Raw genomic sequence first — 26,376 nt, 5'->3', positions numbered from 1 at the left:
GGTTCGGATTGAGTCATAGCGAACGGTTTAGGAGCACATCACGGCGAAAAATTGAAATGAATTGCGTTGTTTATTAGAATGGGTTGGTGAAGGAGGATGGGTTTTTTAAATGGTAATTCTTTTCCACCGATTGAAGGTAGTACACTCGTAGATAATACCCGGTACAAGCGTTCCATCTGCTAAAATAAACCCAAATGGGATGGTCTTTACTATTTCAACCGTTTCATTCAAGCATATCTTACTCGGGTGGGACTTTTAGCACGTGTTTACAACCAATTAAGAACATAAAAATGTCACCGACCAGATCGTTCCAGTGTCTTCACTCGCCCCGTGTACATCTTTCGATTGGATTTAATGATCAACCGACGCCGAAGAACTGTGCGAACATCCCACGGGCCACTTGGAGCAACATTTACCACACGCGTTGTTGTAGTCTTTGCCAGCGAAGGCAATGAATTATGATTGAGAGAGCCAAGAAACCACACTGGCTAGTCACTGATGAATGGTTTGATCTTTGCGATGTTAAGGCAAATGCGTGGGTCGGGGTTTGGAATGCTATCCAGGCCTTGAAGCATAAATCTTCTCGATTTGAGATTGTTTGTTCTCTGTTCTATAAGGTGAATTATTAAGTTTTCTTGTGCTTCAGCTGAATATTTTCTAGCTTTATGACATAATTCTCGTTCTTCAACCTTGTCTTGCCCGAGAAAACTTGTTTGTGACAGGAACGGTTCAACAAACAAATCGGAAGCCGACTGAATATATTTAGACAAACCATGCTGTACACAACCTTCTGTTCACAGCAGCACCTTCTGGAATCGAGCGGCAAATGTTTGATTAGTTTTTCCCCGACTCCCCCCACCCCTGGTCCGGTGGAGTTTGCTTTGTCGATCGCGTAGTGAAAAACGTTAGTTGGAAAAATCTAAAGGCATCACCATGTGTATCATTATTTTCTCCCGGTTACTATTAGCTCACGCGCGTGATACGATCAATCAACTGTAGCATCCTCTGGGCCGGGTTTGGAGACGATAGGAGTTGAAACAAAATACATATGGCTATCCGGAGTGTGGTAGCTGCAACGCGGTGTTGGCAATGGAAAAGCGACAATAATTGTACAGCCGCGGCTTCAATGTATGATTTATATCGCATCCACTCGCGTTTGTCACTTCCATCACGTTTGCTCCGTGGTTCCCCGCGTTGATGGAAACGCGGAAACAGCAACCTCTCCACCGTTGAGATTATGAAATTCTCAACCGAACGCAAACCGCACACCAATCCAACCCCGAGGGTCGGAGCGCGTTGCATCAGTTTCAGCAGCTTGCATCTGCAGCAACCCTTTTTTTTGCCGTCGAGTGTTTTTCCTCCCGGAATCCCGGGTGCCCTGGAAAGCGGAGGGGGTGAGGGCTACTTTCCCGAACGCGGGAATTGATCGTTAATCCATCACTCTTTTGCTCGCCGCTTTTGTGGGGCTTCGGCTCGATAAATCTCACTTTCGATTGCAAATTGCATCGCGACGGTGGAGGAGAAGAAAACAGTCTATCTTCATCGACATCGGCGCTTGTCAGATGTCCTATATTTTCCGAGGGCAGGTTTGTGCCGGGAATTGCGATTCACTTTTTTTAATGTTTTTATTTATCGCACAATTGGATGGAGCGCACGCGAGTACCGGCTTCATCGACTCTTTTCCTCGTTTCCTACCCGGTGTGGCATTTGAAGTATTTATTGCCGCTTCCGGTTGCGAATGCCAATGCATTTCGCGAGTTTGTACAATGTTGCAAACCGGTGGAAATGCTTAGGCTTTGCTTGTAACGTTTAAATATGTTGTGCACAAGAATATTATCTTATAAATTACGCAACAGAGATCACGAAGAAACGAAAGAGAACGAGAAAATGGAAAATTTCCCCCAACACCACCACCATCCGGTAAACCACAACAATTCGCTCAACCAGTTTCAGGTGATTGGGATCAATAAAAAAAAAGGAAGGAGAAAAGAAAACCGGGTGAAAGAATGGAATGCATTCCTCCAGTACCGTTTCATTGAACGTGCCAAGATTTATGGGCAAAAAAGGGTAGTTAACTCCGACGTGGAAGCGAATGGGTGTTTTACCTATTTTTTGTACACTTTGGAGCTGCGGCCACAACCACAAAAAAAACCCCCGACGCAATCGGGGGTGAGAAAACGATGCCGGGCAGGGAATGGAGAACACAACAAAAGAAAAACAAAAGCAAGAGAGAGAGAGAGAAATGCAGATACACAAAGAGAAAACAAACAAACGAAAAGAAAGGGGTAGAAAATATGAGTTAAAAAGCTGAAGATTAGATGCAACGACAAGTACAATGAAAATTCATCCCCTGGTTGATGGTGGTTGGAGGCGGGAAGGAAGGAAGCGATCTATATGTCGGTGGTGAAAATGGCTACCGCTAGGCGAAAGTGCAACAGCATCTCGCCCGCAAACACCACCAAGACGGTTGTAGATACAACAAAAAAAAAAGAGGAAAATATTGAAAGCATACACCGAAATGGAAAAGAGAATGGAACTCCGGAACCTCGTGCAACGACACACCGGGCTCCCGGATTTCACCGGCTCCGGAAATAGCCACCCCTGGTGTGGGGCCTTTTTCCTCCCAGCTTCCTCTTTCCGCTTCACCTTCCTTCCCTCCGAACTGCTAAACTGACCGAGTTCAAACAATGGGCAAATGGAACAAGACACAATAACACCAAGCAACAGGCGAACGGTTGGCCGCGAGATGCCATAAACTTTATGGTAGAAGGTTGTTGCGTGTGGTGTTGGGGTGGAGTTGGTTGCATGAAAACGAAAGCACCGAACTGGTCGATCGGAACGCTTTTCTTGATCGCCTCCAGTTTCGGTTCACCACGCATTTTCCATTACGGTTCATTTCGTGCAATCGGCGGGATAGAGAGAAAGAGAGAGGGAGATTTTAACAAACAGAATGAGGTACTTTTCCAAAAAGTTCGTCTCTAAAATGCAAGAAATTTATAGCATCAAAGGAATTGAGTTAAAAAGTGACGATACTTAGGATTGAATGGATGAATTAAGAATTGAAAATTCGATAAGTAAGTACGTTTTTCATATATATTTTTCATATTCAAATATATTTTATCCCTTACATCTGCAACCGCCTACTCTGTAATCCATACATTTTCAATAAGTTATTGTATATTTTTTACTTCTTAATTCCCGGTGAAGTTACTTATTAGTCCTTTCCAATGTTTGCTTATTTATTGAAATTGCAAAGATTTACAAATATTTTTTTTATTAAATTTTACATTGTGGACAACATTTACATTAAATGTTCAGCTTGATAAAAACGTAAATGTTAATACCGGAGGAGTGTCATTACTGTAAAATACGTAAATAAATTACGGTTTCCAAGATGTTCGTCTCTAAAATGTAAAAAAATTATAGCATCTAAGGAATGAAGTTTAAATGTTTTGCAAAACAAAATTTAGAAATTCCGTTCTATTGAAAGTATATAGCGCGTCTCTTTAAACCGTTTTAACGACCTTAATGGGTATTTAATGAACCAGATTCTACAACCAGGCGATTTAAATTATTCAACCTTGAAGAATCCACCCTGAAAATCCCGTTGCATCAAAAACACAAGAGCCAAAAAACAACCGCCAGAAGTGGAAAACAATTTCAATCGAACGACGATCTGTCAATGCGACGGAAGTAGCACTAGTTTTAATTTACTATTTCATCCAGCTTTCTTCAGCCTCATTTCTCCACCGACCAATTGACGGCGTTGAGTGTGTTGTGTTGCATCGGAAAAAGACGTTTTCGGAAATGTGTTCACTCCCTTCCCCCCATCCCACCACCTGCCCAAGGGGGCCTTTTGGTTTTGTCAAATTTCACCCAATTTGTGCCGCGAGCCGGAACGGTAACGCCAGCTGAATTAAAATAAATCCCCACGTTCGGTTCGGTTGGAAAGTATCGAAATTAAGTGACGCACTCAGCGGTGACTGACTCGTTTTGTCGATCGCCGTGAAAATAGATCCGCCAAAAAAGGGAATCAACAATTTTGTCGTAGTTTTCAATATGAAATGTTTCAATCTTTGATGCAAAGACAACTTCACAATCTATAAGTTAATGAGGGATGAGTAAAACGATGAGAACATAAGATGAGCTGAGTGATTCGTTGGAAAAATAATTCAACTCACATCATTTGAGTTCCGAAGTTGAAGAATCAATCACGCCTACGCCAATCGCTGGAAAGACGAACCGTTTGCCCGTCGAACCGCAGGAATGACGATTGCCAAACCGATCGATCCTCGCATCAATCCACAAACGATCGTGGGGTTACAATTGACGATTATGACGTTCGCGATGAAGCTGTGTAATAGCAAACGAGGAAAAAGAGCGTAAAAAAGCCAACAACGCCGGGCAACTCCCATCCGAGGCACGTCACCTCAGTGCGGTTTACGTCATTCCGTGCGGTTGTGCATTACGGTTTGGGGTTTTTCAGAGCGTTGCCGCAGCCGGGAAAGGGTTTTCCTCGATCGATCGATTGGCTGGGGGAGGTTGATTGCATCGTTCACGTTGCACCCGCCGATGACGGAATGTCATCGGATGCGGTTCGGTTCGATGCGGTTCGACGCAACGTTTCACGACCCGGCCACCATTTCCTCTCGTAAGATCGCGCTTTCTTCGGTTAGGCTTGTCTTGGGTTAGGGGAATCGCAACTATTTCAATTAAAATTTAATGAATTTCCGCTTCATACCGGCGAAGGGTGCTCACTATCCAGGGGTCCCCAACTTCTTTAAGACAGACAATTTTTATAGAGGTGGATTATATTTGGGTTTTAGTGATGAAATTATAGAATACATTGATTGGAAAGTAAAACACAAAGTGCGTTAAATTGTCAACCCTTTTCTTTCCTTGACCCTTCCCCCGAACACCGGTTGCTCAACCCCTGGGTGGCTTTTCCGATTATGATAGGCGAAAGGCGTCCGCACGCACACGCCACGCGCGTTGACAACATTTTTCGTCGGAAAATGGCGACCTACCACCGCTCCGAGTTGCGCCAGCAGAGGCTGTCAATTAGCCGTCGTCGTCGTCGTCGGCCGAGCGACATACCGGGACCGACAACTTTCAATCTCGACTCGATCGAGAAAATGGGCTCGATCAGCATTGCGAATGGAGTCGCTCGGTCTGCCAGCAGTCTGGGCTTTGTATTGTAATCATTCAATTAAGATTTTCCGGAGAGCGAGACGGTCGCGAGATAAGACTCCGGGGAGGCAGGAAGAAAAAGGGCATACCGTGCCAGCCCGTCAAGGCCCGGTTACGAGTGGAACGGGTTTTTTTCCGATCCGACCGAACCGATTGGTCGCGTTGCGCCGCGATTTATTATGGTTATTAATTAGATGAAGATAATTTTCACCTGTGCCCATCCAAGGGTAGGGGAGAAGGGGGTTGCAAAAAAAGGAAGAAAAATTCAAGTCACCAGCTGGCGTACCTTGTGATCTCTCATCGGGCTGACATTCCTGGCGAGCCGGCAGTGCTTTTTTTTATCCCCAAACCAGCTCGTCACTGCATTTCAACTATCATAACGATTCGACCCCGATCAGGCCCGAAGAAAGATTGGTTGGCATTTGGAACCGGCGGCATTTCTTTTCTTTTTTTCTTCCTTCACTTTCGACCATCGGAGAAGCCATCGGAGATTCCCGTAAGGCGACACGTCGTCTCATTAGTGGCGCGCTTGCCGTTTGGAGGCAAATACTGGTTGACTTTTACGACCGATCGCATTAATTATCGTGTATGATATTTGCTTGCCGGTGCTTAATCGGTCAATTGATGTGTGAAGCCGATTTGAGGGAGAAAGAGAGAGAGAGAGAAGAAGAGAAGGTATTGCCGATATTTACAAAATAGCTAGCAGTTACCGGTTGGCTGCAACTTTGTACGAGAAGACCATGGAGTGGAAAAGCTAAGGAATTTATTGGCAATATTGTGACATTTTGCTATTTTGTTGCTTTTTAACTGTCAAACATCCAAATAGGATTCAAAAGATATGACTGATCTAGGGTAAAGCATCCAGTTTTGGCCCATTTGTTGGAGGGTCATCACGAAAGAGAACGTTGCACTTATTGTATCGACTATATAACGATAAACTCAGTATGGTAAAAGTAGCACGTAATAAAATTCATATTTTTTAGTTTATTTGATGCTTTTACTGGAACTTTTCTATTTTTGGACTCAGTTTCAGTCACTATTTTTTACCACTTTGTCTCTATTTTACCTCACCTGTGTTACCAGAGGCCTACTTAAATATTGCTTGATCTAGCGCGAAATTTCGGATCGTTGTTTCGGACGCGACAAATAGTTACCCAAACGGTGACAACGAAGTGCGAGGATCAAGAGAGAGATTTTGTTTATTTCGCTCTTATTTATACTTTTCTAGGGAGAAATGTGTGCCTAGTGATTGGTGCTTAATTTTATGTCAAGGATCAACCGACTGGTCTAAACTCAATGTTTATAAAAAGTACAAACATCCTCCGCCCCCTTGACGTAACGTCAACAAAAAACCTCGTGGATGGTTATTGATCTTCGATAGCATACATTCGATAGCTGGCTCGTTCAAACCGAATCGAGGTAGGTTTTCGTTGGTAAAAACAATGCTTCATAGTGTTCCTCTGCATTTCTTTTAGATACTAAGTGACCTCGTTGGATCGATAACAGTGTACATGGACTTGTGGAGCCTACGGGTAGATGAAGTGCGAACGATGCCTATCCCAACGCACCCGTAGCGATGATACTGTATCGTTTTTTCTTAAAAGGTTTGCATCCGCCTGTGCGGTGTACAGCTATTATAACGCGTGAATCTTCCTTGTAGGATTGCCTGACGTGCCGACGATCGCTGTCGATTTCGATGCTTCCGGATACCGGTTCGCGATCGACGCTGGACGTTTGTTTCTCATCCGTTCAATCTCCGATACACCGTTCAACAAAGCACGATAAGGATGCTCGTCCGTTGCCGTGAATGTGTGTATGTTAGTTAGTGTTTACAAAATATGCGCTGGTTCATTGCTCACAGCTTGCGTCGTTGAAGTGTGGAATGTTCCCGTAACCACCCGTGTGATCGTTAATCTTAGGTACCGCGTAATTGTGTGTAAATTTAACCGTGAATTCGCTTGTGACAATTGTTGGTCTGTTGCTCGCAGCTGCCGTTATTGCAGTGGAGAATATTCCAGTAGTTGCCGAGTGATCGATAGCGTTGCAGATCGGTACGCTTCTCGCAGCTGGCTTCGTTGCAGTGGAGAAAGTTCCGAGATTGTTCGCTTGGTCGATAGTTTTGCAGATCGGTTCATTGCTCGCAGCTGGCTTCGATGCAGTGGAGAATGTTCCGAAATCTGTCGTGCGGTCGCATACACTAATCGCCGGATTATTCCTCTCAGCTGGCTTCGTTGCAGTGGAGAACGAATCGGGATAGTGTTGTGACGTGTTGCGTGTGTATGTGAGTGCGCAGCGGTGCATCATAAATAGTGCGGTAGTAAATAACATAACGAAGTAGGATCTTTTCGCGGGTAGTTTTCCGATACAATTCGATAACATGAAGTTTGTCTAAACTTGCACGTCTACGTCCCAATGACTTCGTTTTGACTTGTGCAGAAAGTTACGTATTAAACAAAGCTCGAAAATTTGCGTGTTTTATCCACTTCTTCGTTAGTGGGCTTCTTGTCCTACGGCAGCTTCTTGCACTTTTCACAGAGACGTTCAAAAAACGAAAATCTTAAGCAAGAACATGGTCTTGTTGAATGACGCGAATGAATCTTTCGTGACGGGTAATTGATACGAAACATAAAACTATTCTCGACGAAAACGTAATGGGATCGGCGGTCATTTTGAATTTAACGTTGCGATGTTGCGCGGTCCGTTAGAGTTTTTTACACTTTCCTATGCGTGGCTTTTAACAACGATTGATATTCACGAAGACTTAACACACCAAAATTCGTGAACATCCTGGTCACGGCACCAATGATCTAGCGCGAAATTTCGGATCGTTGTTTCGGACGCGACAAATAGTTACCCAAACGGTGACAACGAAGTGCGAGGATCAAGAGAGAGATTTTGTTTATTTCGCTCTTATTTATACTTTTCTAGGGAGAAATGTGTGCCTAGTGATTGGTGCTTAATTTTATGTCAAGGATCAACCGACTGGTCTAAACTCAATGTTTATAAAAAGTACAAACATTGCTTATTTTACGTATTTTATGATTCAGGTGATCTTCAAGATGATTTAAAATTGATTAACCGTTACCATTGTTAAATAAGTGAGATTAAATGCTGAATTTGATATTATAATACCCCCTTTTTCACGATGATAGTATTTTCGTCTAGAACGTCTCTGACAATCAACTGTCAATGTATTTCTCGAATTTGTATAAAATTTTGTCGAAAAATTCTATATTTTATATTATTATTTTAAAATTTTGTCGAAATTGTATAATTTGTTTTATTAATAATTCTTTAAAAATTATTAAAAACTTCAAAATTTAAGAAAAACATTACTTCCGATTTTTTAGCAATGGTCTTCGATTTCAATGTGGACGAACTATCTGCAGCATTATGAATTGAAAAAGTGACTGCTTCGTTGGCTTTAACGATTTTCTCAAAAAAATACTGATACAATCGCTTCCCAATTTGGCAATTAACTAGAATAAACCGATATGGTGGGGGTCCGCGACAGCCGAGCGGTAGCGCCGGTTAGAAAATCGGCCCATGAGCGAAGGGGGCTCACCACCTCGACGGCGTGGGTTCGAATCCCAACCGAGACCGGACCCTCCCCTGTACGAGAGGACTGACTATCCACGTACAACAGGGAAACAAGTCTCGTAAGCCCTTAACGGGCAGGCATGACCAAGAGGTCGTTACGCCAAGAAGAAGGAAGGAAACCGATATTAACACTTAAAAAAAGTTTAGGGTGCCTTTTTATTTGAAATCAGTGTGATCTTTCCAGTGGACTAAAACTCCCGCACTTACCTTATTTTCTCTAATTAGTAAGTTTATGTGGTCTATTGTAATGTTCGAGTCGATCAACACTGTAATGGACATTTTTGGCTTAAGTATGTTCTTCGGTTTTAAGTATGTTTGAATGTAAAAAACAACCTATCAGGAGTTTCTTTTCATTTTTTGTGTATTTGTTATTTCAGTTGTCTTTCCTTGAAATCGTAAGAAAACCAAACTAGACAGATTTTACCATTTTATCACAGTCGTCTGAGCCCTCAACAGCGCAATTATGATCATCGAGCGAGGGTGATCCTTGGATTAAGGTATCGGCTCTGTCCGAGCAAAGACCCCTATATTTTATCCATCAAAACAATCAACTTTTCACACAGGGAGTTATCATATGCAACCGAATCGTCATATAGGTCAATCCAATATTGCGCCACTGCTGCATGCCAATGGCATATAGCGATGCTACAACCATGTTCCTCTCTCCATTTTGCCCGAAAATGTACACTCCCTGGGGATGCTGTTTGAAGAGCTGGTTCGATTTAGGCTCCATTGCAGGCGTTGTTTATTTTTAACTATGTTTCCCCCCTCAGATTTGATAAGCAGAAGGGAAATTTGTCCCTTTTTTTTCTTCCCCCTCTGCCCCCAAACGAATCACTTCTTCATCTTCACGTTCGCTTACGTAAGTCCGCGCAATGTTTCCATCCCGAGCGCGAGGCTTCGGCGTTTGACGACTTCGCTTCGAAGACACAGATTCTACGATTTGGAACGAGACAACGCCCTGGCGCACTTGTCAAAACAAGCGACTCGCCGCCGCTCTGTATGTGTTCCCGATGATGGCCCCCTGCAACTGACATTTTTGCACGATGCCGGTGATTTGTTTAACCCATCCTCTTGGATTTTCCTCGCTTTTTTGAACTGTTGTTATATCGTTCGAAGATATTTGCGTCCCCGATTGACAGCGTTCGACGTCGTGAAGTGATTGGTTTTTATTTTTAATCCTGTTTTATTTCGTTCGTTTCGGCGAGTTTTCTAATCATACTCTGGTTGTTTGTTTCTTTATCTCTTCACCACCCTTCAGCAGATATGGAGGAGGAATGCTACCCGGCGATCAGCATGAATGGCAACAGCAAACAACACCACATCATCCACAGGCACCAGAACGCCCACCAGAACGCGTCGTCGCTCCTGATGGCGAGCAAGGAAGCAGGCAAACCCACGTTCGCCGGTATGTCGCTGCTCGCCAATGGTGCCGGAATGCTGGTGCACGCAACCGGCAACAACCTCCCACAGCAACAGTTGCAGCAGCAACAGATAGTCGGCATCGGGTTGTTCGGAGGGACGACGACAGGAAGCCACAACAGTCTCGTTAGCAACAATAACAACAATCACCTGGCGGTGAATCATAACCTCAACAGCTTCAAGGACAGCCTGAAGGGGTTCATCGGGGCGGCGGGCCTTATGCATGGCGCGTCCGCGTCCTCCTGCCACGACTCGTCCTCCTCCACGTCCGCGTCGGACATCGACATCGACGAGACGACGGTCAAGGAGGAACCGCTCTCGCCTGGCTCGAGCTGCCCCTCGTCCCCCATTGGCGCCGGTGGTGGAGGCGAGTCGGGCGGCGGAGGATCCCTACTGAACGGATACAACCACTCCAGCCTGGGTGCCAACATGGCCGCCTACTCACATTCGGATCTCGTGAACGAACACAAGGTAAGCGAAGGAAGCACCTCACTAAAAGAGACTGAACTCTCCGGAGATTCGATTACTTACCGTTCTTCCCTCCTCCCCTCTTCCAGAGTGGAGCCCTCCAGCTGTCATCGGCGTCACAAAGTCTGCTCAAGAGTCAGCAGGTGATGCTCGCCACCGGCATTCCGCAGCAGTCGTCTCAGGCCGCGCAGCAGCAGAAGCTCGTCATGTCGAAGTTGAACATCAAAATGGAACCCCAGTCGTCCGGCTTCGGGCTACCACCGACCCCGCCCTCCTCACTGCCAAGCGACGAGTCGGAAGGCAACCAGAGCCCCGAACATCACGTGTCACCGATGTCACCGCCGACCGACCTGGGCTCGAGTGGTGGTTCCAGTGGCCCCAACTCGACTACCTCGAGTCGCCGAACGTCCCTGCATGCCAGCTCCAGCTCCTCGCTAACACCGTCCGGTGGGCAGTCGGCGTCCGGAAGCTCCACCTCATCGTCCCGCCAATCCGCATCCACAGCTAGTCACAGCTCAGCTGCCTCCTCGCCCTCCCAGTCGGCGTCCACATCGTCCTCCTCCACGAGGCAACCGATACACACGCCCCTCATCAGTAGTCAACCGGTACGAGTAGGTTCCAGTGGTGTCTCCCTAACGCAACACACGACAAGTGAACATTACCCATCTAACAAACACTTTCTTATGTTTACAGAAGGGTTCCACGGGAACGCTCATCCTGACGGAGGAGGAAAAGCGAACACTGCTAGCGGAAGGTTACCCCATCCCGACGCGGCTTCCGTTGACCAAGGCGGAGGAGAAGTCGCTCAAGAAGATCCGGCGGAAAATCAAGAACAAGGTACCCGCGTGGATCCATACTCCCCACTCCAGTGTAGAGCAGCGTTATGACACTCTCTGTTCTGGTTCCCTCTTTGCAGATCTCCGCCCAGGAGAGCAGGCGAAAGAAGAAGGAGTACATGGACCAGCTCGAGCGCCGGGTAGAGATTCTGGTGTCGGAGAATTCGGACTACCGGAAGAGGGTCGAGTCGCTCGAGGAGTCCAACCAGACGCTGGTGACGGAGCTGTCCAAGCTTCGGCAGCTCATCAGCCGACAGGGCATCCGGAAGGTGTGAAGCCACGGGCCCATACCCCGGAGCCGACCGCTGAGGAAGGAACACAAATCAATGTACAAATATGCTAACGTCCCGAAGACAACAAAATGTGCGACAGGGGAGTGACTAAATGTGCTGGAGGCGGAACACCCGAGGCTCGATCGAACTTTTGGTTTTCGGTGGGAGGGATTCGTGCAATAAGGATAAGAAGGTCGACAAGGGCAGACGATAGATAGATAGATAGAAGAAAGTAGTCTTCCACACACGCACCATAAAGTCGCTTCGAAGTCGGTTTCGGTAGAGGAGTACTAGAGTACCATCCGGATGACGAGCATTGGAAGGCGGATTGTTATTTCGTAGCGTGTAAGTAGTACAGTAACGATAGCAAGGACGATGGTGTGGCAAACGTCACACCACGAGACTGGAGCGACAATTCCCTAACAAATAGCATTGAACGAAGTTAACATTCCAAAACGTTAGCATAGTAGGTTTCACTAGATAAGTTTTCCATTTGAGGTGGCGTTTCTGGAACCAACAACCAGAAGTTCAGGAGGGTTTTTAGCTAAACAAGTAAAAAGGAGAAAGTGTTCTTTGTTCACTGGAACTATGTTTGAAGTGGGACGGCGTGTGCCTTGTTGTTTTGTAGGTACCGTGTTGAGAGAGTGTCCGTGTGTGTTTCTTCATCGAACGGAAACCGGAAAATCTCTCCAATTCCCGACCGTGGGCGAGGTTTAAGCACGTGGAGCAATTAAATGCCTGTTGTGCTTAATGCTTATTTTATTTTCTTACCTCGCTTCAAGTTATAAGTTAGATTGCATTTATTGGATCATCATCGGCAGGTTTGTGAAAACCTTTTTTCATTCTTGCGGTATTCCAAGGGAAAAATATGTTTTCCAAATATTTTCATTGATGCCGGTTTCCGCTAGTCGCTACTAGGTGGCGCTAGAAGCACCATGGGAATGGAAAACAGTTGAAAAACCGTTCAATTATCGTTGGTTTGATCATCGTAATAATCGACGAAAAGTAATGAAGAAATTGCAGAAACCGAGAGATCCTCTAAGACATCTGTAAATAAGGATATTTTTCTTCCCTGCACACAGAAGCAGGGATGGAAAGAAACTTTTTCAACAGTTCGGGTTTGATTCGGGTTTAATGCGACGGTTAAGCGAAACCGCAGTGTCTAACTGTAGTTACTTGTTGATTGTTCGTTATGCAGCTATGGCATCGTTTGCAAAGTCTCAGCGGAGAGCTAGAGAAGCAAAACATTATAAGTCTCTCAGTGCACCAATACGGGGTTACCAATCATAAAACTATCCGTGCACAATGTACCATATTACACGCCAAAAAAACCAAGTACTTCATCTTTCATTCTTCTTTGGAAACAATTGTTTGAGGTTACGCCAAACATTCAAAATACTTTCTTCTTTTTTTGAGTTGAATATTGAATGGTGGTTCTATTTTCGCCTGTACAAACATACCGTTCACCACCATAGTACACGTGTACGAAACCAAAATAGTTGTCGACACTGTTTTACGCAAACGAAACGGACAAACATGGGCAGACTGGTGAAGTGACTAGCAATGTCAGAGATAATGAGATGTAAGAAAATCGTACTTATATTGTTTTATGATTGTTACTAATGTTTAGTTTCCTTACATCTCGTCCGGTCAAGTGCAGACACGTTTTACCACACTCGGGGTAGCAGGGTTTGGTGCTAAAAATTATGAAGAAGAAAAACTACCTTTAACCACTCCTGCTTATGAATGTGAGGAAGAGGACCTTTTTCCCATCGCCAAAATGATATACAATGATGAAGTTAAAACAACGAGAAACCAGCAGGGCCACGTAGAGACACTTTTAATTCGATACTTTTTCAGCATCGAAACCAGAGCGGTAGACTATATATATTTACAACAATGAACACAGGCTGACAAATGTTTTATTTAAAAAGAAAACTATACACTAACATAAACATGTGCAAAATTTAGAAGGTGAAGCATTGTAGGCAAATTAGCTGTAGAATTTTGTTTTCTTCTTCGCCAACCAAACACGATAAAGCATGTTTCTTAACGAAAAAAAAAACACGATAGCTTAAGTGTAACATAAGTGCTTTAGCTAAGGGCGTACACAATTATACACACAAAACTTATACAAAGTTGATGTGCAAGACAGATAAATACATATATATTTATAAAAATAGAGGGGGAAACCATAGTTTAGAAGGACGATCGGCGACTTAAGAATGCTGCTTGAAGGGCGTGTTTGCGGATGATTTCTCTCCTCGGATCATTTTCTCCGTACATTGAAAACACTTTCCTGATGGATAGACTAGGAGAAACAGTGCGTTTATTAATGATAGAGTTATGATAATTTGATCATTACATTTCGCTAGATAATATTGGTTAAAATAGTATAAATGAAGGAAAACATCCATTAAGTTAACTTATAATCTACTTCGTTAGGCAACTAAGAACATGGGGATGCAATTGTTTGAGGGAAATGAAGTTCCATTCCGGAGTTGAGCACGATAAACATTTGTCGGTTAACGTAAAAAAGGTGAGGAGGGAAAAATGTAAGCAAAATGTTTTGGGATATTGATCGTTTAGGTCAACATTGTTAAAATCAAATTCTGCCATTTTAATTATGTAGGTTTTTTGTTTGCATAAGCCTTTGGAAGGGATGGGAAGTGGGGGGGAATACACAACCACGTACACATTTGTCGCGAAATGCTTCGTCTGATAGGTAGATAAGGTAGTGTAAGTTTGCTGGAAGGCTAACGAGTTGTTTCAAAAAGTGGCTTAGCAACGCTTTGCTCGCGTGAAATCATTCTTCAAACATTCAAGGTTTAAATGATTTGCTCGCCGATGCAAAACTTAGTTTGCGCAACTGTATTCAATGTAGTTTCGGTTTAGGTTTGGCAAAACCGTGCCTTGGGGATGAATTCCTGGCCGCGTTTTCCCTTCAGGGTTGTCTACCGCCTGTTAGCGGTTGATTTGAGTTGTGCATTTGTTTTAAAGATGTTTTCTTGTCTTGTTCCATTTACGTTAAGCCAATTGCAAGTTGGATGCAATGACTGATAAATAGGTTTTGTGTTGTTATTTGTATAGTTTTCATTCCTCGTGTATTCTTCGGCTCAATCGATGCTGCTCAGCGCTTTGCTTTTAACCTTCTTTCCAAGTGCAATTTTCTTTTCGCGTGTCGTTAAGCATGTTTTCACCATCTCTGTGCAATTATCTTAGTTTAGCTGTGCTTTCGGGGACCAAACGAAAAAATGTTATAGTTATTTTATTTTGCGTGTTTCTTGTTGAAATCTGACCCCATCCTGGAGTTTACTTATAGTTTAGAGTTATAACCTTTCCGTTTGGGAATCAATCTAAAAGATTACACTTCCGCAGTCCTTCCTCTGCTACGCCGTGCCTATTGATTGTATTATTTTACACTTTATCAGAATGGGAAACGAAAGGACACCAAACGATCGATTAGCTAGGGGGAGAGTGCCGGGAAATTGCGTAAAATATTGAAGAACGGTCGAAATATGTTACCTTCCTATACCTTAAGGTTTAGTGATGATGCTCCGCCTCTCTTCGCACGATGTCTGCCTGTCTGGTGCGTGCTATGTAGTTTCCCGCATACACCGACCATAACCTTACCCAACGTTGTTTCGACGAGAGAGGGCCATGCCGGTACGCATAAGGTTTGCCTTCTTGAATGGAATAGAAGACACTGAATCGACGCAACGCATCAGCTGAACGTGTGGTTGAAGGTGGAAAATTTCTAAACCAACTTGGTGGCAACCTTTGGCATTTGGCGCACACACAAGCGGCCGGTGCATCGGTGCAGTCGGCTATTTTTAGCACCCAACCGAAGATTCGCCCAACGGATGATGATGCGAGTGAAAATGAAAACATAAAACCTATAGCATCTGAAAGGGATTCGGTGGGCGGTGGTTGGGGGGGTCGGTTTGAGTGCACTATTTCACCTCAAGCTGCCGGATGAGCTATTTGAAACGAATAAAAATTAACAAATGCATTTAATAGAGCGAGACAAGCAATGGTGTAATGAACATGAGAGGAAAATCAAAAAGGAAAAGGGGAAAAATAACAGCTGGACGACAGATTTTTCCGCGCCAGACAGGCGGAAGGCGTCCGTACGTGCAGACAGATAGAAACTAAACGAATGTGTGTGTGTGGAAAATCGTTCGGGAGATAAAAAAAACCACGCCGCGCCGGTTATTCCGCAAAAGGGAAAACGAAAATGTACCGTGCACCAATGCTAGGGTTTCGACACGCCGCGACACGGGGGGCTTCTTTGGGGCTTGTGAGGGGTTTTTTTTCGTTAGTGTGCTTAAGAGTTGTAAATTTAAGATTTAATTTTCCGTTTTAGCATAAGTTTACGTTTAATATTTGCCCTTTCCGTGGGAATAGCTGTAAGGAACCGCTTTTCCAACCGCTGCGTTTCCGAGCGCCTTCCTTACCTTACGGTCGTCTAGAGTCAAAAGTCGAGATGAAAGGATAATTTTTGTTCGATTTGTTTTTGAGAGAGGGACGAGGGAAACGCCAAACGTTCCAAAACGGAGGGGAAACATAATTGAAACTAAGAGGAACGATTGATGCCTCGACAGGTCGATAATAATAATTATATGCAACGATGTGAACGTTATTGATGGAAGTGAACGAGTGAAAATATGCGGCAAAAATAAAATTTCCTCACTTACAATTATTGTAAAGAGTAACTGAACGCAACGGTGTCGATAATGTTTTATGTTTATTAAAATTTTATTAATGAGAAATAAGAAATATCTTTCGGAAGATGATCCCATGTTGGGGTGACTTTTGATTCTTCCCTCTGAGCAAATGCGAACTCTCGCCCCGGAAGGCGATGGACGCGCACAAGCGGGCAGAGGGATGTCAAAAAATAGTTCATAAACGAAAGATTCCAGACGACGCTGTCGTCGGCTTCGATACGGTCACAGAACGACAACATTTTTATTCCTCCAACGTCCAATCGAACAGGATCTGACGATGGTACGACTTGATAGAATCTTTTCATAGCAAGGACGAGACCGATTGGGTGGAAAGTTTTGGAAAAAAATGGACAAGCGGGAATGATGTGGAAATAATCGATAAAGAAACTTAAATAATTTCCCCGTTCCGAACGACCTGGGCGGACTGGTGTTGTGGCTCTGTGACGGGATCGATACCGGCTCGTCAGGATGCTGCCCTTATCCGCACGCCGGCATGTTCCACTAGCGATAGTTGTCGAGGAAAATTTGCGCAGCATCCGAGGGAAAATCCGAAGAGAGCTCGTACGCTCTTGGCGATTCATCTCGCCCGAGAATGTTCGTGGGCCACGCGGGGGAAAGGGGATAGTTTTCCCACCAAGCGAAAGGAGGAGCACGTGGTGTGGGTTCGCGCGAAAATCGTTGGCCGACGATGGGAAACGGAAAAGCTTTCCGTGAAACGATGCTTGCCATTGTAGGGTTTCGAAGGGCGCTCTGTAGATGGCGCTAGTATCAGGTAGGAGCTTTCAAGCGGACTTTTCCAAGCGATGTACAGTTAGTGGAAAATGGAAAACGAACCTCGTTGCAATATGGGGGAAATTATTATGGGGGGTGTTAGGAAAACTAGTGAAAATAATATCATTGAAGGTAAGTGAAAAAAGTTGTATTGTATGCATTGTTGCGGACAAATTCGTATAATTTCTACAGTTTTTCTGGCCTATTTTAAACTAGCATTTGTGAATGGGAAAAATGTGTTAAACATTATATTCAAATGCCAAGTAAAATTACATAATATCAACTGTTTTTCGAAACCTAATATTTGGTACGCAATTTTTCACAAAAAAAGTCAATTATTTTTGTAAATTGAACATGTATTTTTGCGGAAAATTGTATACAATTTCAACAGCTTTTCATGCTTATTTAAAATAACACAAATTGAAAGGGAAAAATGCATTAAATATTATATTCAAATGCCAAGTGAAATGTCATAATATCTACTGCATCTTGCGACCTAATATTTGGTACGCAATTTTCCTAAAAACAACTTGTACATTATACATTGGAATTGAATTGTCTATTGAACATGTATAGTTACGAAAAATTGTGTATAATTTCAACAGTTTTCTCCCGTATATTTTAAACAAAAAACTGTAAAAGAGAAAAAGATATTAAACATTATATTCAAAGGCCAAGTAGAACGACACAATGTAAACTTCATTATAAAGTTATTTACCTTAAAATCGAAGGAAATAATGCTAAAGCAACATTGTGTTTACAATTTAAAGTGTTATCAATTTTTTTTTTTTATAATGTAAACCAGTTTTTTCTGTTTTTTTTCTTAATATTTGTGCGCGTTCTCTGAATGTTTCGCAATCGAATCTCGAATGTTTTTTTTTTAATTTCGCACGGTTGCGCCACGAGTGCGCCTTGAGAATTTTAACCGTTTACTTTAATCGTCCTCATTCGCCGCGCGGAACGCCAATTCCTGACCTCCATCAACCCGTTTCTCGTTGACCTCTGCGTTTTTTGCACCGCGGGTTAAAAGAAATATCCGAAACATCTTTCTCCACTGTATTCTCTTTTTTTATTGCTTGCGTGTTTTTCGCAAATCCTGTTTTCCCTTCCCAACCAGTTTCTTGCCAGTGGTGGCGTGCAGATGCAGATGGCGTCCCGATGCAATCACGCCGACGTGCGACTTTATGATCTCATGCGGTTTCTTTGAAATCGACTCCGTTTTTTTCACTTCGAAATAAAAACAACTCCACTTTCGTTGCATCTCGTTCCTGCTCGTGCACCGTTGGTGGTGCAGATGCAGCTTCGTTCGCGGATGCGCATCACAGTACGCCGATGTGCATCGTAAACCGTGGACAATACCAGACCTGACCTGCTCCGTGAGCGAACGCACAGTGCACGGTTTGAAATCGAGAAGGAAATGATGAAAATATAGAAAAAACAACACTGCACATAACGCGTGAGCCTGTTTTGGTTTTTCGTTGGGGTTGGGTTTGAGAGAATCTAGAACGAGTGAGAGAAAACACATTTTTTCTTCTTGCCCCGTAGGTCCCCGGGAAATGGAGCCTATTCTGTGGAAATTCACAAAAAAAACACAAAACCAACGAGCGAGCGAGAGCGGGAAAGAGAGCCAGCATTGGATGGCAACGAAAGTTTGAAGAGAGCAATCGATCGACTGCGTATTGCAACCTTTACTATTTAGTTCTCTCGTAAGGACACGGTCCTGGAGGACGGACCGAGGAAAAAAAACTTCACGAAGGGAGTGGCTACTGGTCTCGAAAGGAACGACAAAAAAAACCACCCCTCATTGTATCGTGCGTAAGGAAGACGATGGAGAGGTGGGGAGGGAATATGCACCACTTCTACGAAGTCCTTTTCGTTCGCACCAACCGAGCGCGCGGATCCTGCCTGCAGCGTTTTCTTTTCTTTTCAGCGCGTAAAAACAGGAAGTGGGCAGCACGAAACGGGTTCCTGTGTTTTTTTTCCTCCTTCTAAGGACTTCCCCGTTAAGACGTTCGTCGATCGCCGGGCGTCTGGTTAATGAATCGTGATTAATTGATGTCTAATTGCGTTAGAGCGTAGTGATGAAGATTTATCAAAAAAACGAACCACTTACCACTTGCTCATTTTGATAAAAAAAAATATAAGAAACTGGAAGAAAATGAGGGTCTTTTTATGGTTTTCATTATTGCAAGGAAGGAAATCTTCCTTCGAGTTTGGGGTTGACATTTTGGCAATATATTTCGACAATCTCCAATGCGGCTAATGAGAAGAGAAGTTGCCAAAATTAAAATGATTTTTGATAATGTTTTACTCTTAGTACATTTTATAACGCATGAAATCAGATAGTTGTGAAAAACAGGACACACAAACAGGTAAATGAATAACAAGCAGATGAATTTAACGGTTACGCCATATGGAATTCTAATTTTTTTCTGGTCCTAAATGTAACGTATAATTTATAAATTTATATGGGGTTATATTATTACAAATAGGAGACGAAAAACTGGTGAAAACACGAAACAATTGTAGTGAAATTATCTTGTGAGTTTAAAAATTAAATTTTCCACAGCGTCATTTATTTGTTTGTTAATTTGTTTATTTGTTTGCTTTACATTTACATGTGCGGAGAGCATTTGTTTAGTTGTTGTTAAACTCAACGGATGAAATAAGGTCCCAATTGTTAACTGAAACTAGTAAACGCTCGTAACAAACTTATAAAACTTACATAAATTATTAATATTATGCAGAATTGAATGTGAAACCCATCAAGAGTTAATGGTTGCATTAAATTTTTTCTTTTTCTTGTCCGTCTTGTAGGTTTATATGAAATAAAGTATGAACTTAAATGGACATGTTCTCCAATTACTCAAAAATTTTAAATATTAATTATTCAATCCATCAATTGGTCAAGTAATATAATAACTTACATTAAAAACAACCTTTATTTTGTCATACTCTACGGTATTGTGATATGTCCATCAAAAATTCATAAAACACTTAATCCTTTTCCAGTTTCATTTGTCTTTATTACGTGTTTTTTTTTCCTTCTCCAGCTGCCCCGGCCCGCAGAAAACTCTCCGAATGTATCCTTTTACGGCAACCCTTGCCCACTTGAAATCGGAAACATCTTGTTCATTTTTTTCTTGTCCCCGGGCACCCTTCTCATTTATCCATGCCATTGCATACCGGTTCCGAATCTCGGGGTGTTTAGAAAACAATTTGTTTTCCGTTACCTCGTCGTTTGCATAAGCGGTTTTGGAGGTTTTTTTCCCGCTCCCTCTTATTTGGATCCTTCAGGAGGAGTCTCGGATGGCGCTGGGTGGGGGAGAATAATAAATACCGGATGTCCACGTGACACTTGACTCCTCGGGCGTTGGGAGACGATCAGGTCAGGCCAATAACACCGCGTGGAAAACACACAAAAAATACACCAAAGGTCGCTTGAAGGAGTCGCGTCTCAAGAAAGGCTAAAACGCTTTGGGTTTGTTCTTGCGGGAACCGAGAAACGATGGGTCGACCGGTCGAAATTGCTTCCAATGACAGGGTAATTGCGAGGAAAAATAGATGAATAATTAAAAGTGAAGTTTTCGCGCTGCCCTCTTGTTCGTCTTCGCGGATAGCTTCTTGGAATTCACCGTATTCTTAAAGATCGCAAAGTGGCATTTCAATCCTTTTACCTTAGCGTCTCGCTAGCCTTCGCTTGGGAGTTAAAGGAAGTGTTTTTTTTAACTCTCGTCCTTATATTATCCACTCGCGCCCAACCCCCCATTCCCTCAAACGATGACAGCAATGTCCCATAAAAAGTACACTTAGGCAAGGTAAATGGAATTAGCGATGATTGCTGATTGTTTCGCCCGCCTGAAGGTTACGCTGTCCGCGAAGTTCTAATGAAAACGACGGCGCGCTACCGTGAAGGCCAAAGGGAGCAAAATAAAAGGGCGAATAAAATGGGTTTAAAATGAAGATCTATGCGTGAATCTGAGGGTATGCCACAGGTGCGATATTATTAAGCGCTTGGCTGCCCTTTGGGTTGCTCTGTGCAGATCCAGTTACTCGCTTTTCTGCTTTGGTTGAGTCTTGGGAAGGTCATGGGGAGCATAAAGGATCATGCAAATTTGTTGAGGAATTTGAGGAATGATATATTTGATTGTTTGGTTTTAAATTTAGCACACCATATAGCTTGCCATATTGATTTAAAAAGTTTTCATCCGCTTTATTTAAATGTCAACATTCATTTCCTTTCGCAGAAACATTTTTTTGCATTTTTATATTACTTATACAAACGAACAACGAACTACAACAAACGACAACAACGTTCTAAAAGAGGGGACGGTTTATGGTCGCATCGTAAATAATTGCAAATAGTCTCATTACGATGACAAATTTATGCGAATTCCAAAAGAGCGGCTGTTTTCTTATTTTGTTACGGGATTTTAAAAATACCACTCCACCACACTTTATAAAAAGGCTAAGTCGTTTGTTCTAATTGAATTGAATTTATTTAAATTCGCTAAGTAAAGGTATGCTTTTCGAGACAGGTTTTTCAATCATTTTTCTGTTGTTCCCTCTATTTTCGTTAGGCATTGTTAAGGCATAGATTTACATTTTCTCGCTTGGTCGTAATTGTGGACTCGTTCTTCAAGTAGAGTTCTTCAAGCAGTCAGGTCCTCCATCCTAGTTGAAAGCAGATACTCGTGCGATAAAGAAGTTTAACTGTTTCAGTTCTAGTTTCACGAGGAACGGTGGAAAACTGCATAAATTTCCTCCTCGCAAAAAGCCAGGGGTGAGAACAGTTTTCGGCCGTCGAGTCGATGAAAAATCCAACAACCATCGTCCGATCGCCGGACTGTCAACGGCGCAACGAATGAAAAATGAGATGCTTTGGAAACGGTTGTCGGGAAAACTTTTCGCAAAGGCCATTCACGCGTCCAACAAAGGCCTGGAGGGATTTCAGAAGGTGGTTTTCGCGGTGGTAAAAATTCTGATAAGAAACAAACGGAAACCGTTGCCTCTTCGAGACGAAAAACTGGTTCTGATCATCGTCCAGAGCTAAGAAGAAATTAAGAAAACACACCAACTCCTCCAGGAGAAACGTGCCTTTCCTCGCGAGACACAACTTTAAACCTTTCAGCTCGAGTGTTTCCTCAAAAATTGAAAGTTATCATTGCTTCAGCGAGAAGCGGACGACGCCGGGTTTCAATTTTAAAACTCCCACCCTTCCGGAATGGTTGATTTGAACACCCGTCGGCATTTCATCAGCCAGCTCGGCAGCTCGGAATACGCTCTAGTTCTCCAACTTTTGCCACTCCGCAGCGAGCAGACACGAGCAGTTGAAGGAGCTGATGGGGAATTCTTTGCGCTCCAACGAATCGGCCTCGGAGCTTTGGAAGGGAAGAGTTGCGTCATGATGGGAAAAATAATCGATTCAAAAGTTACCGTGGCGTAAATTATATTTACATAAGACGAAGCTGCGCCCTGGGAAAGATTCCCCAGGTTTTCGAACGAGAAGAATTCTAAGAAACTTTCCCAAATGGAAAACACTCGCCGCCAAGTCACAGCACGAACATTTCGTTGCTAAAACAAAGACCGAGCAGGAAAATTGATAAAACGTTTCCGTTTTCCCTCAGTCGCGTCCCGATCTCCTTCCGCTCTGCTCGAAACCAAAAGACGCCTGGACGTTCGCCAAGGCCAGGTTCGAGTTTGGTGAATTTTCAAGATACTAATTAAAATTTAGCTGTTCCCCGAAAAACAACACACTCCACAATTGTGTCCTTGAAGCAAGTGGAGACGGAATTCGAGTCCGGGGAAAAACCCGACCGAGTGCTATGTACAACGAAACGGGGTTTTTCTGGGGAGCTTCCGCTTGAGGAAAGAGAATGCGGAACGATGCGGGACACAACAGGGCAAGGATCCGCACATGTCAGGGCGCATGTCTTCATAAATTTTACCTCTCCCACTCCACCCACCCCTTTTTTGCCGACCGTTTTCTTTCGCCAACGGTTTTCTTTATGTCAAAAGGATACCCCAAGACGTTCGGTGTGCGTTCGTCTCGTTTTCTCCCACACTGCGGAAGCTCGAGCTGTATGTAATACGATTTTCCTCCACATCGTTATTACTTCAAGGGAGAGGGAGGTGGTTTCGGGGTTGGCTGCGTCGTGTTGTGCGGGTGGGGGTAGGTGCAGGAGCGTATGTGGTGTGCGTCTTTATGTGTGTTATAACGGAAGAGTAAGACAGTTTTGCTTTGTCGAAATTCGGAACCTTGAAGTCATTCCTTCAAATTTCAAATGAAAAGATATCAGTTCTCTTTGGTCACATTTCAATGTTTCATCCAAGCTGTATGGTTTCCATATTATGTTTGCTATGTTTTAGGGTACTTTTGATAGAATTTTATGTTTCTCTTCATACTCGAACATATTTATTACGTTTTGGAAAAGTTGAAAGATGAATTTACAAAATGAAAGATACACTTTTCTAAAGCTTGAAATAGAGTTTAAAAAAAGATTAAGGTCTATCAGAGTCTTTAAGAGCTTTTTATTCGTATATTTGTTCCATTTTCTCCATTCTTCTATTGAGTAATTAGGCTTGATCATCAAATCATGAAGATGTAAATCAATATCTAAATTTTATCTATTAGAATGTTCTGTAAGTTAAACATTATATTATATTATATTACTTTATAATTTACGAGAAGCAGTCTCTTCTCCGCATTTGTTATATCAAATTTGTTAATTCTTCATTTAATTTCAATTCCATCTTTTTGTTTGATGATCATGGCTTAAAAAATAAAATTTTGTTTTAATAATTGAATCGATATAGATACATTCGAAAAATGTTTCACAACTAAAAGAAAAGGGACTAGTTTTTCCTTTCAAAAAATGTACTCTGGAACATTAAATTAAAGTTGATTTTAAATAGCTATATTTTAGATTGTCTCTGAACGAACCTAAGAAAAAGTAATACGCAACAAAACGGCAACGCCCGTCATATGATGATAAACAAACAAATAAATTCCGTAATACTTATACTTTGAATAACAAAAGTTGCTCTCGAGAGAGATTGTGGCCAACGACAGCAGACAACGGACGACAGCGCTATTATTTGTATCACTTGCAACTGCCAACGACATGACAACTGCCGGAATGACTTCAATAACTGCACTTAAAGAACTATGCACCCACCGTTCCGCGGGACCCGCTACCGTCGCCCCCCTTTCCAGCGAAAAGGCCAACGGACCAACGACAAGCCGGCCTTCGCGAAATCGTATCGCGAAAAGTCAACAAAAGATGCAGTTCGCCTCGAGCCGATGATGCAGTTTGCGGTGCAACGACTGTGTGTGTGAGTGCAATTGCATTGAATCAGGGGGGATGGGGTGGATCATGGGGGGGGGGGGGGCAATGATGGTTGCCCCGTGGGGTTAGGGCAAACAGATAGAACAGAAATGTGCATATGCATTTCGCAGTTATTTATAGAGCAACTAAGGGCGAAGAAACAACAAGACTCGAGGCACTTTTCTTCTTTCCAGGCCGAAGCGATCGTCATCAGCGAAATGTGGGGGGAAAGGAAAAATAAATGCAAATGAAGCAAACGTACAAAGCAATTGCGCTCCATCTCTCCGGGAAGGGTTTAATGTGAGGGTGTGTTATTTTGTTTTTAGTTTTAGAGAACATTGAACTTGACGATGTTAATCCAGGGGTTATTTTCGAAACCTAATATTTTCACTTCCCCTGTAATACTTTCTGTACAGTTCAGTTGCTTCAGTTCTTCAACTATTTTGAGATATTTATTTGTGTTTCTTGCTCTTCTTGCACTATTAGTCATCTTTTTATAGTTTTAATTTGAGTCGAGGAACAAGATTGAAATTCACTCAAACTTCTAATCACTCAAATTTTGCACTTCACTCACACTATTGGATCACAGGACTCCATGATGGATTCCACTTACGGACTACTTGGATGGAAGAATCATATTTTAATAGTTCCACACAAACTCGACGAACTCGTCGTCTTTCTTTCATTCAAACCAATGTATTTGTTGTTCGTTAAATGACCGCCTTTCACGAGGAAATCGAATTCACTGCTGTGAAAGGTCACACAAAATATTCAAACCGGTGCTAAGGGGGCGAAACCGGGAGCGATCGTGGCCAGTTTGAGCTCAAACCAAGCAGCACGGCTCCGGCTCCGGACTCGGAGAGATGTCCTTGCTGACGCACAACCCCTTTGGCACCGGCTTCAGGCATTCTATAGTGTTGATGTTCGCTGCCGACGTCGATGGAGCTTTTCCGCGTCCGCACCCGCCCGTGGCACGTCCCGAAAGCGAACACCCTGCGCCGCCACCACCCTCTCCTTGGAGTGGGTGGGTGGGCGAGGGAAAGCTTCCGTGCGACAGCTGCCAGGACCGGATCGGCCACGAAAAGGAAACAGAAATGCAACAATTCCACGGGTCGCCCACGAACCGGGGCGCTCTACTTCAACGAACGCGTCCGTGCTGCGCTAGCGATGAATAGCGAAAGGGGTTTGCTGTGCTGGGAACCTTTCCCCCGTGAGGGACCTGCGAAAGGGTTGCCGCGGGAGCCCGACGAGCTCCTTCGGGTTGGCGAAGGTCCTCCAGCTTTGCTCTCGCTTTGCTAAAACACATCATCTATTTACAAGCCGCCGTCTCGCTTCAGCTGAGCTTCGTGCTCGCTTCCACAGCTGATTGACGCACATTCCATCCATTACCTTCTTTCTATCTCTTTTTTTCTCTCTGCTCGTCTGTCTTTGTCCCACATTTCGTCCCTTCTCGCTCGGCTGCATTTAGATTTGTTCCAGTTTAGCAAATATTGCTGAGATTGCCGAGACGAGAATGAAATGCTGGAATGGTTGCTGTTTTATTTCCACCTCCGAGGCGGGCGGTATTCACAACTTCCACAACACCAACAACACCCCGATCAGACTCCTTTCCCATCCTTACCACTCCGGGCGGTTATGCAAATTGATAGTGTGAGTGTCCCCCGAGTTGCACTATTTCAAACACACCCGGAGTATATCTCTTTACCATTGTTCATGACCGGTTCCATAAAATCGTCCTTACCATGTTCGGCCACAACAGAAG

At 43.4% G+C, this 26,376-nt stretch overlaps 1 protein-coding gene across 1 annotated transcript in view; it reads left to right on the top strand.

Moving 5' to 3' along the window:
- Positions 1 to 11,791, top strand: part of LOC131267965 (cyclic AMP response element-binding protein A) — a 111,984-nt gene extending 100,193 nt beyond the window's left edge. The window contains exons 3-6 of the mRNA XM_058270788.1: positions 10,055 to 10,683; positions 10,770 to 11,285; positions 11,374 to 11,517; positions 11,597 to 11,791. Of these exons, the coding sequence (XP_058126771.1) occupies positions 10,055 to 10,683; positions 10,770 to 11,285; positions 11,374 to 11,517; positions 11,597 to 11,791 (1,484 nt within the window). The remainder of the gene's footprint in view (positions 1 to 10,054; positions 10,684 to 10,769; positions 11,286 to 11,373; positions 11,518 to 11,596) is intronic.
- Positions 11,792 to 26,376: the final 14,585 nt, after the last annotated feature.

This window comes from Anopheles coustani, chromosome 3 (assembly GCF_943734705.1).
Source record: "Anopheles coustani chromosome 3, idAnoCousDA_361_x.2, whole genome shotgun sequence".
In the NCBI taxonomy this organism is placed as follows: Eukaryota; Metazoa; Arthropoda; class Insecta; order Diptera; family Culicidae; genus Anopheles; species Anopheles coustani.
The sequence above is the reverse complement of the archived record's forward strand: the minus strand, read 5'-3'. Positions and strand labels throughout refer to the sequence as shown.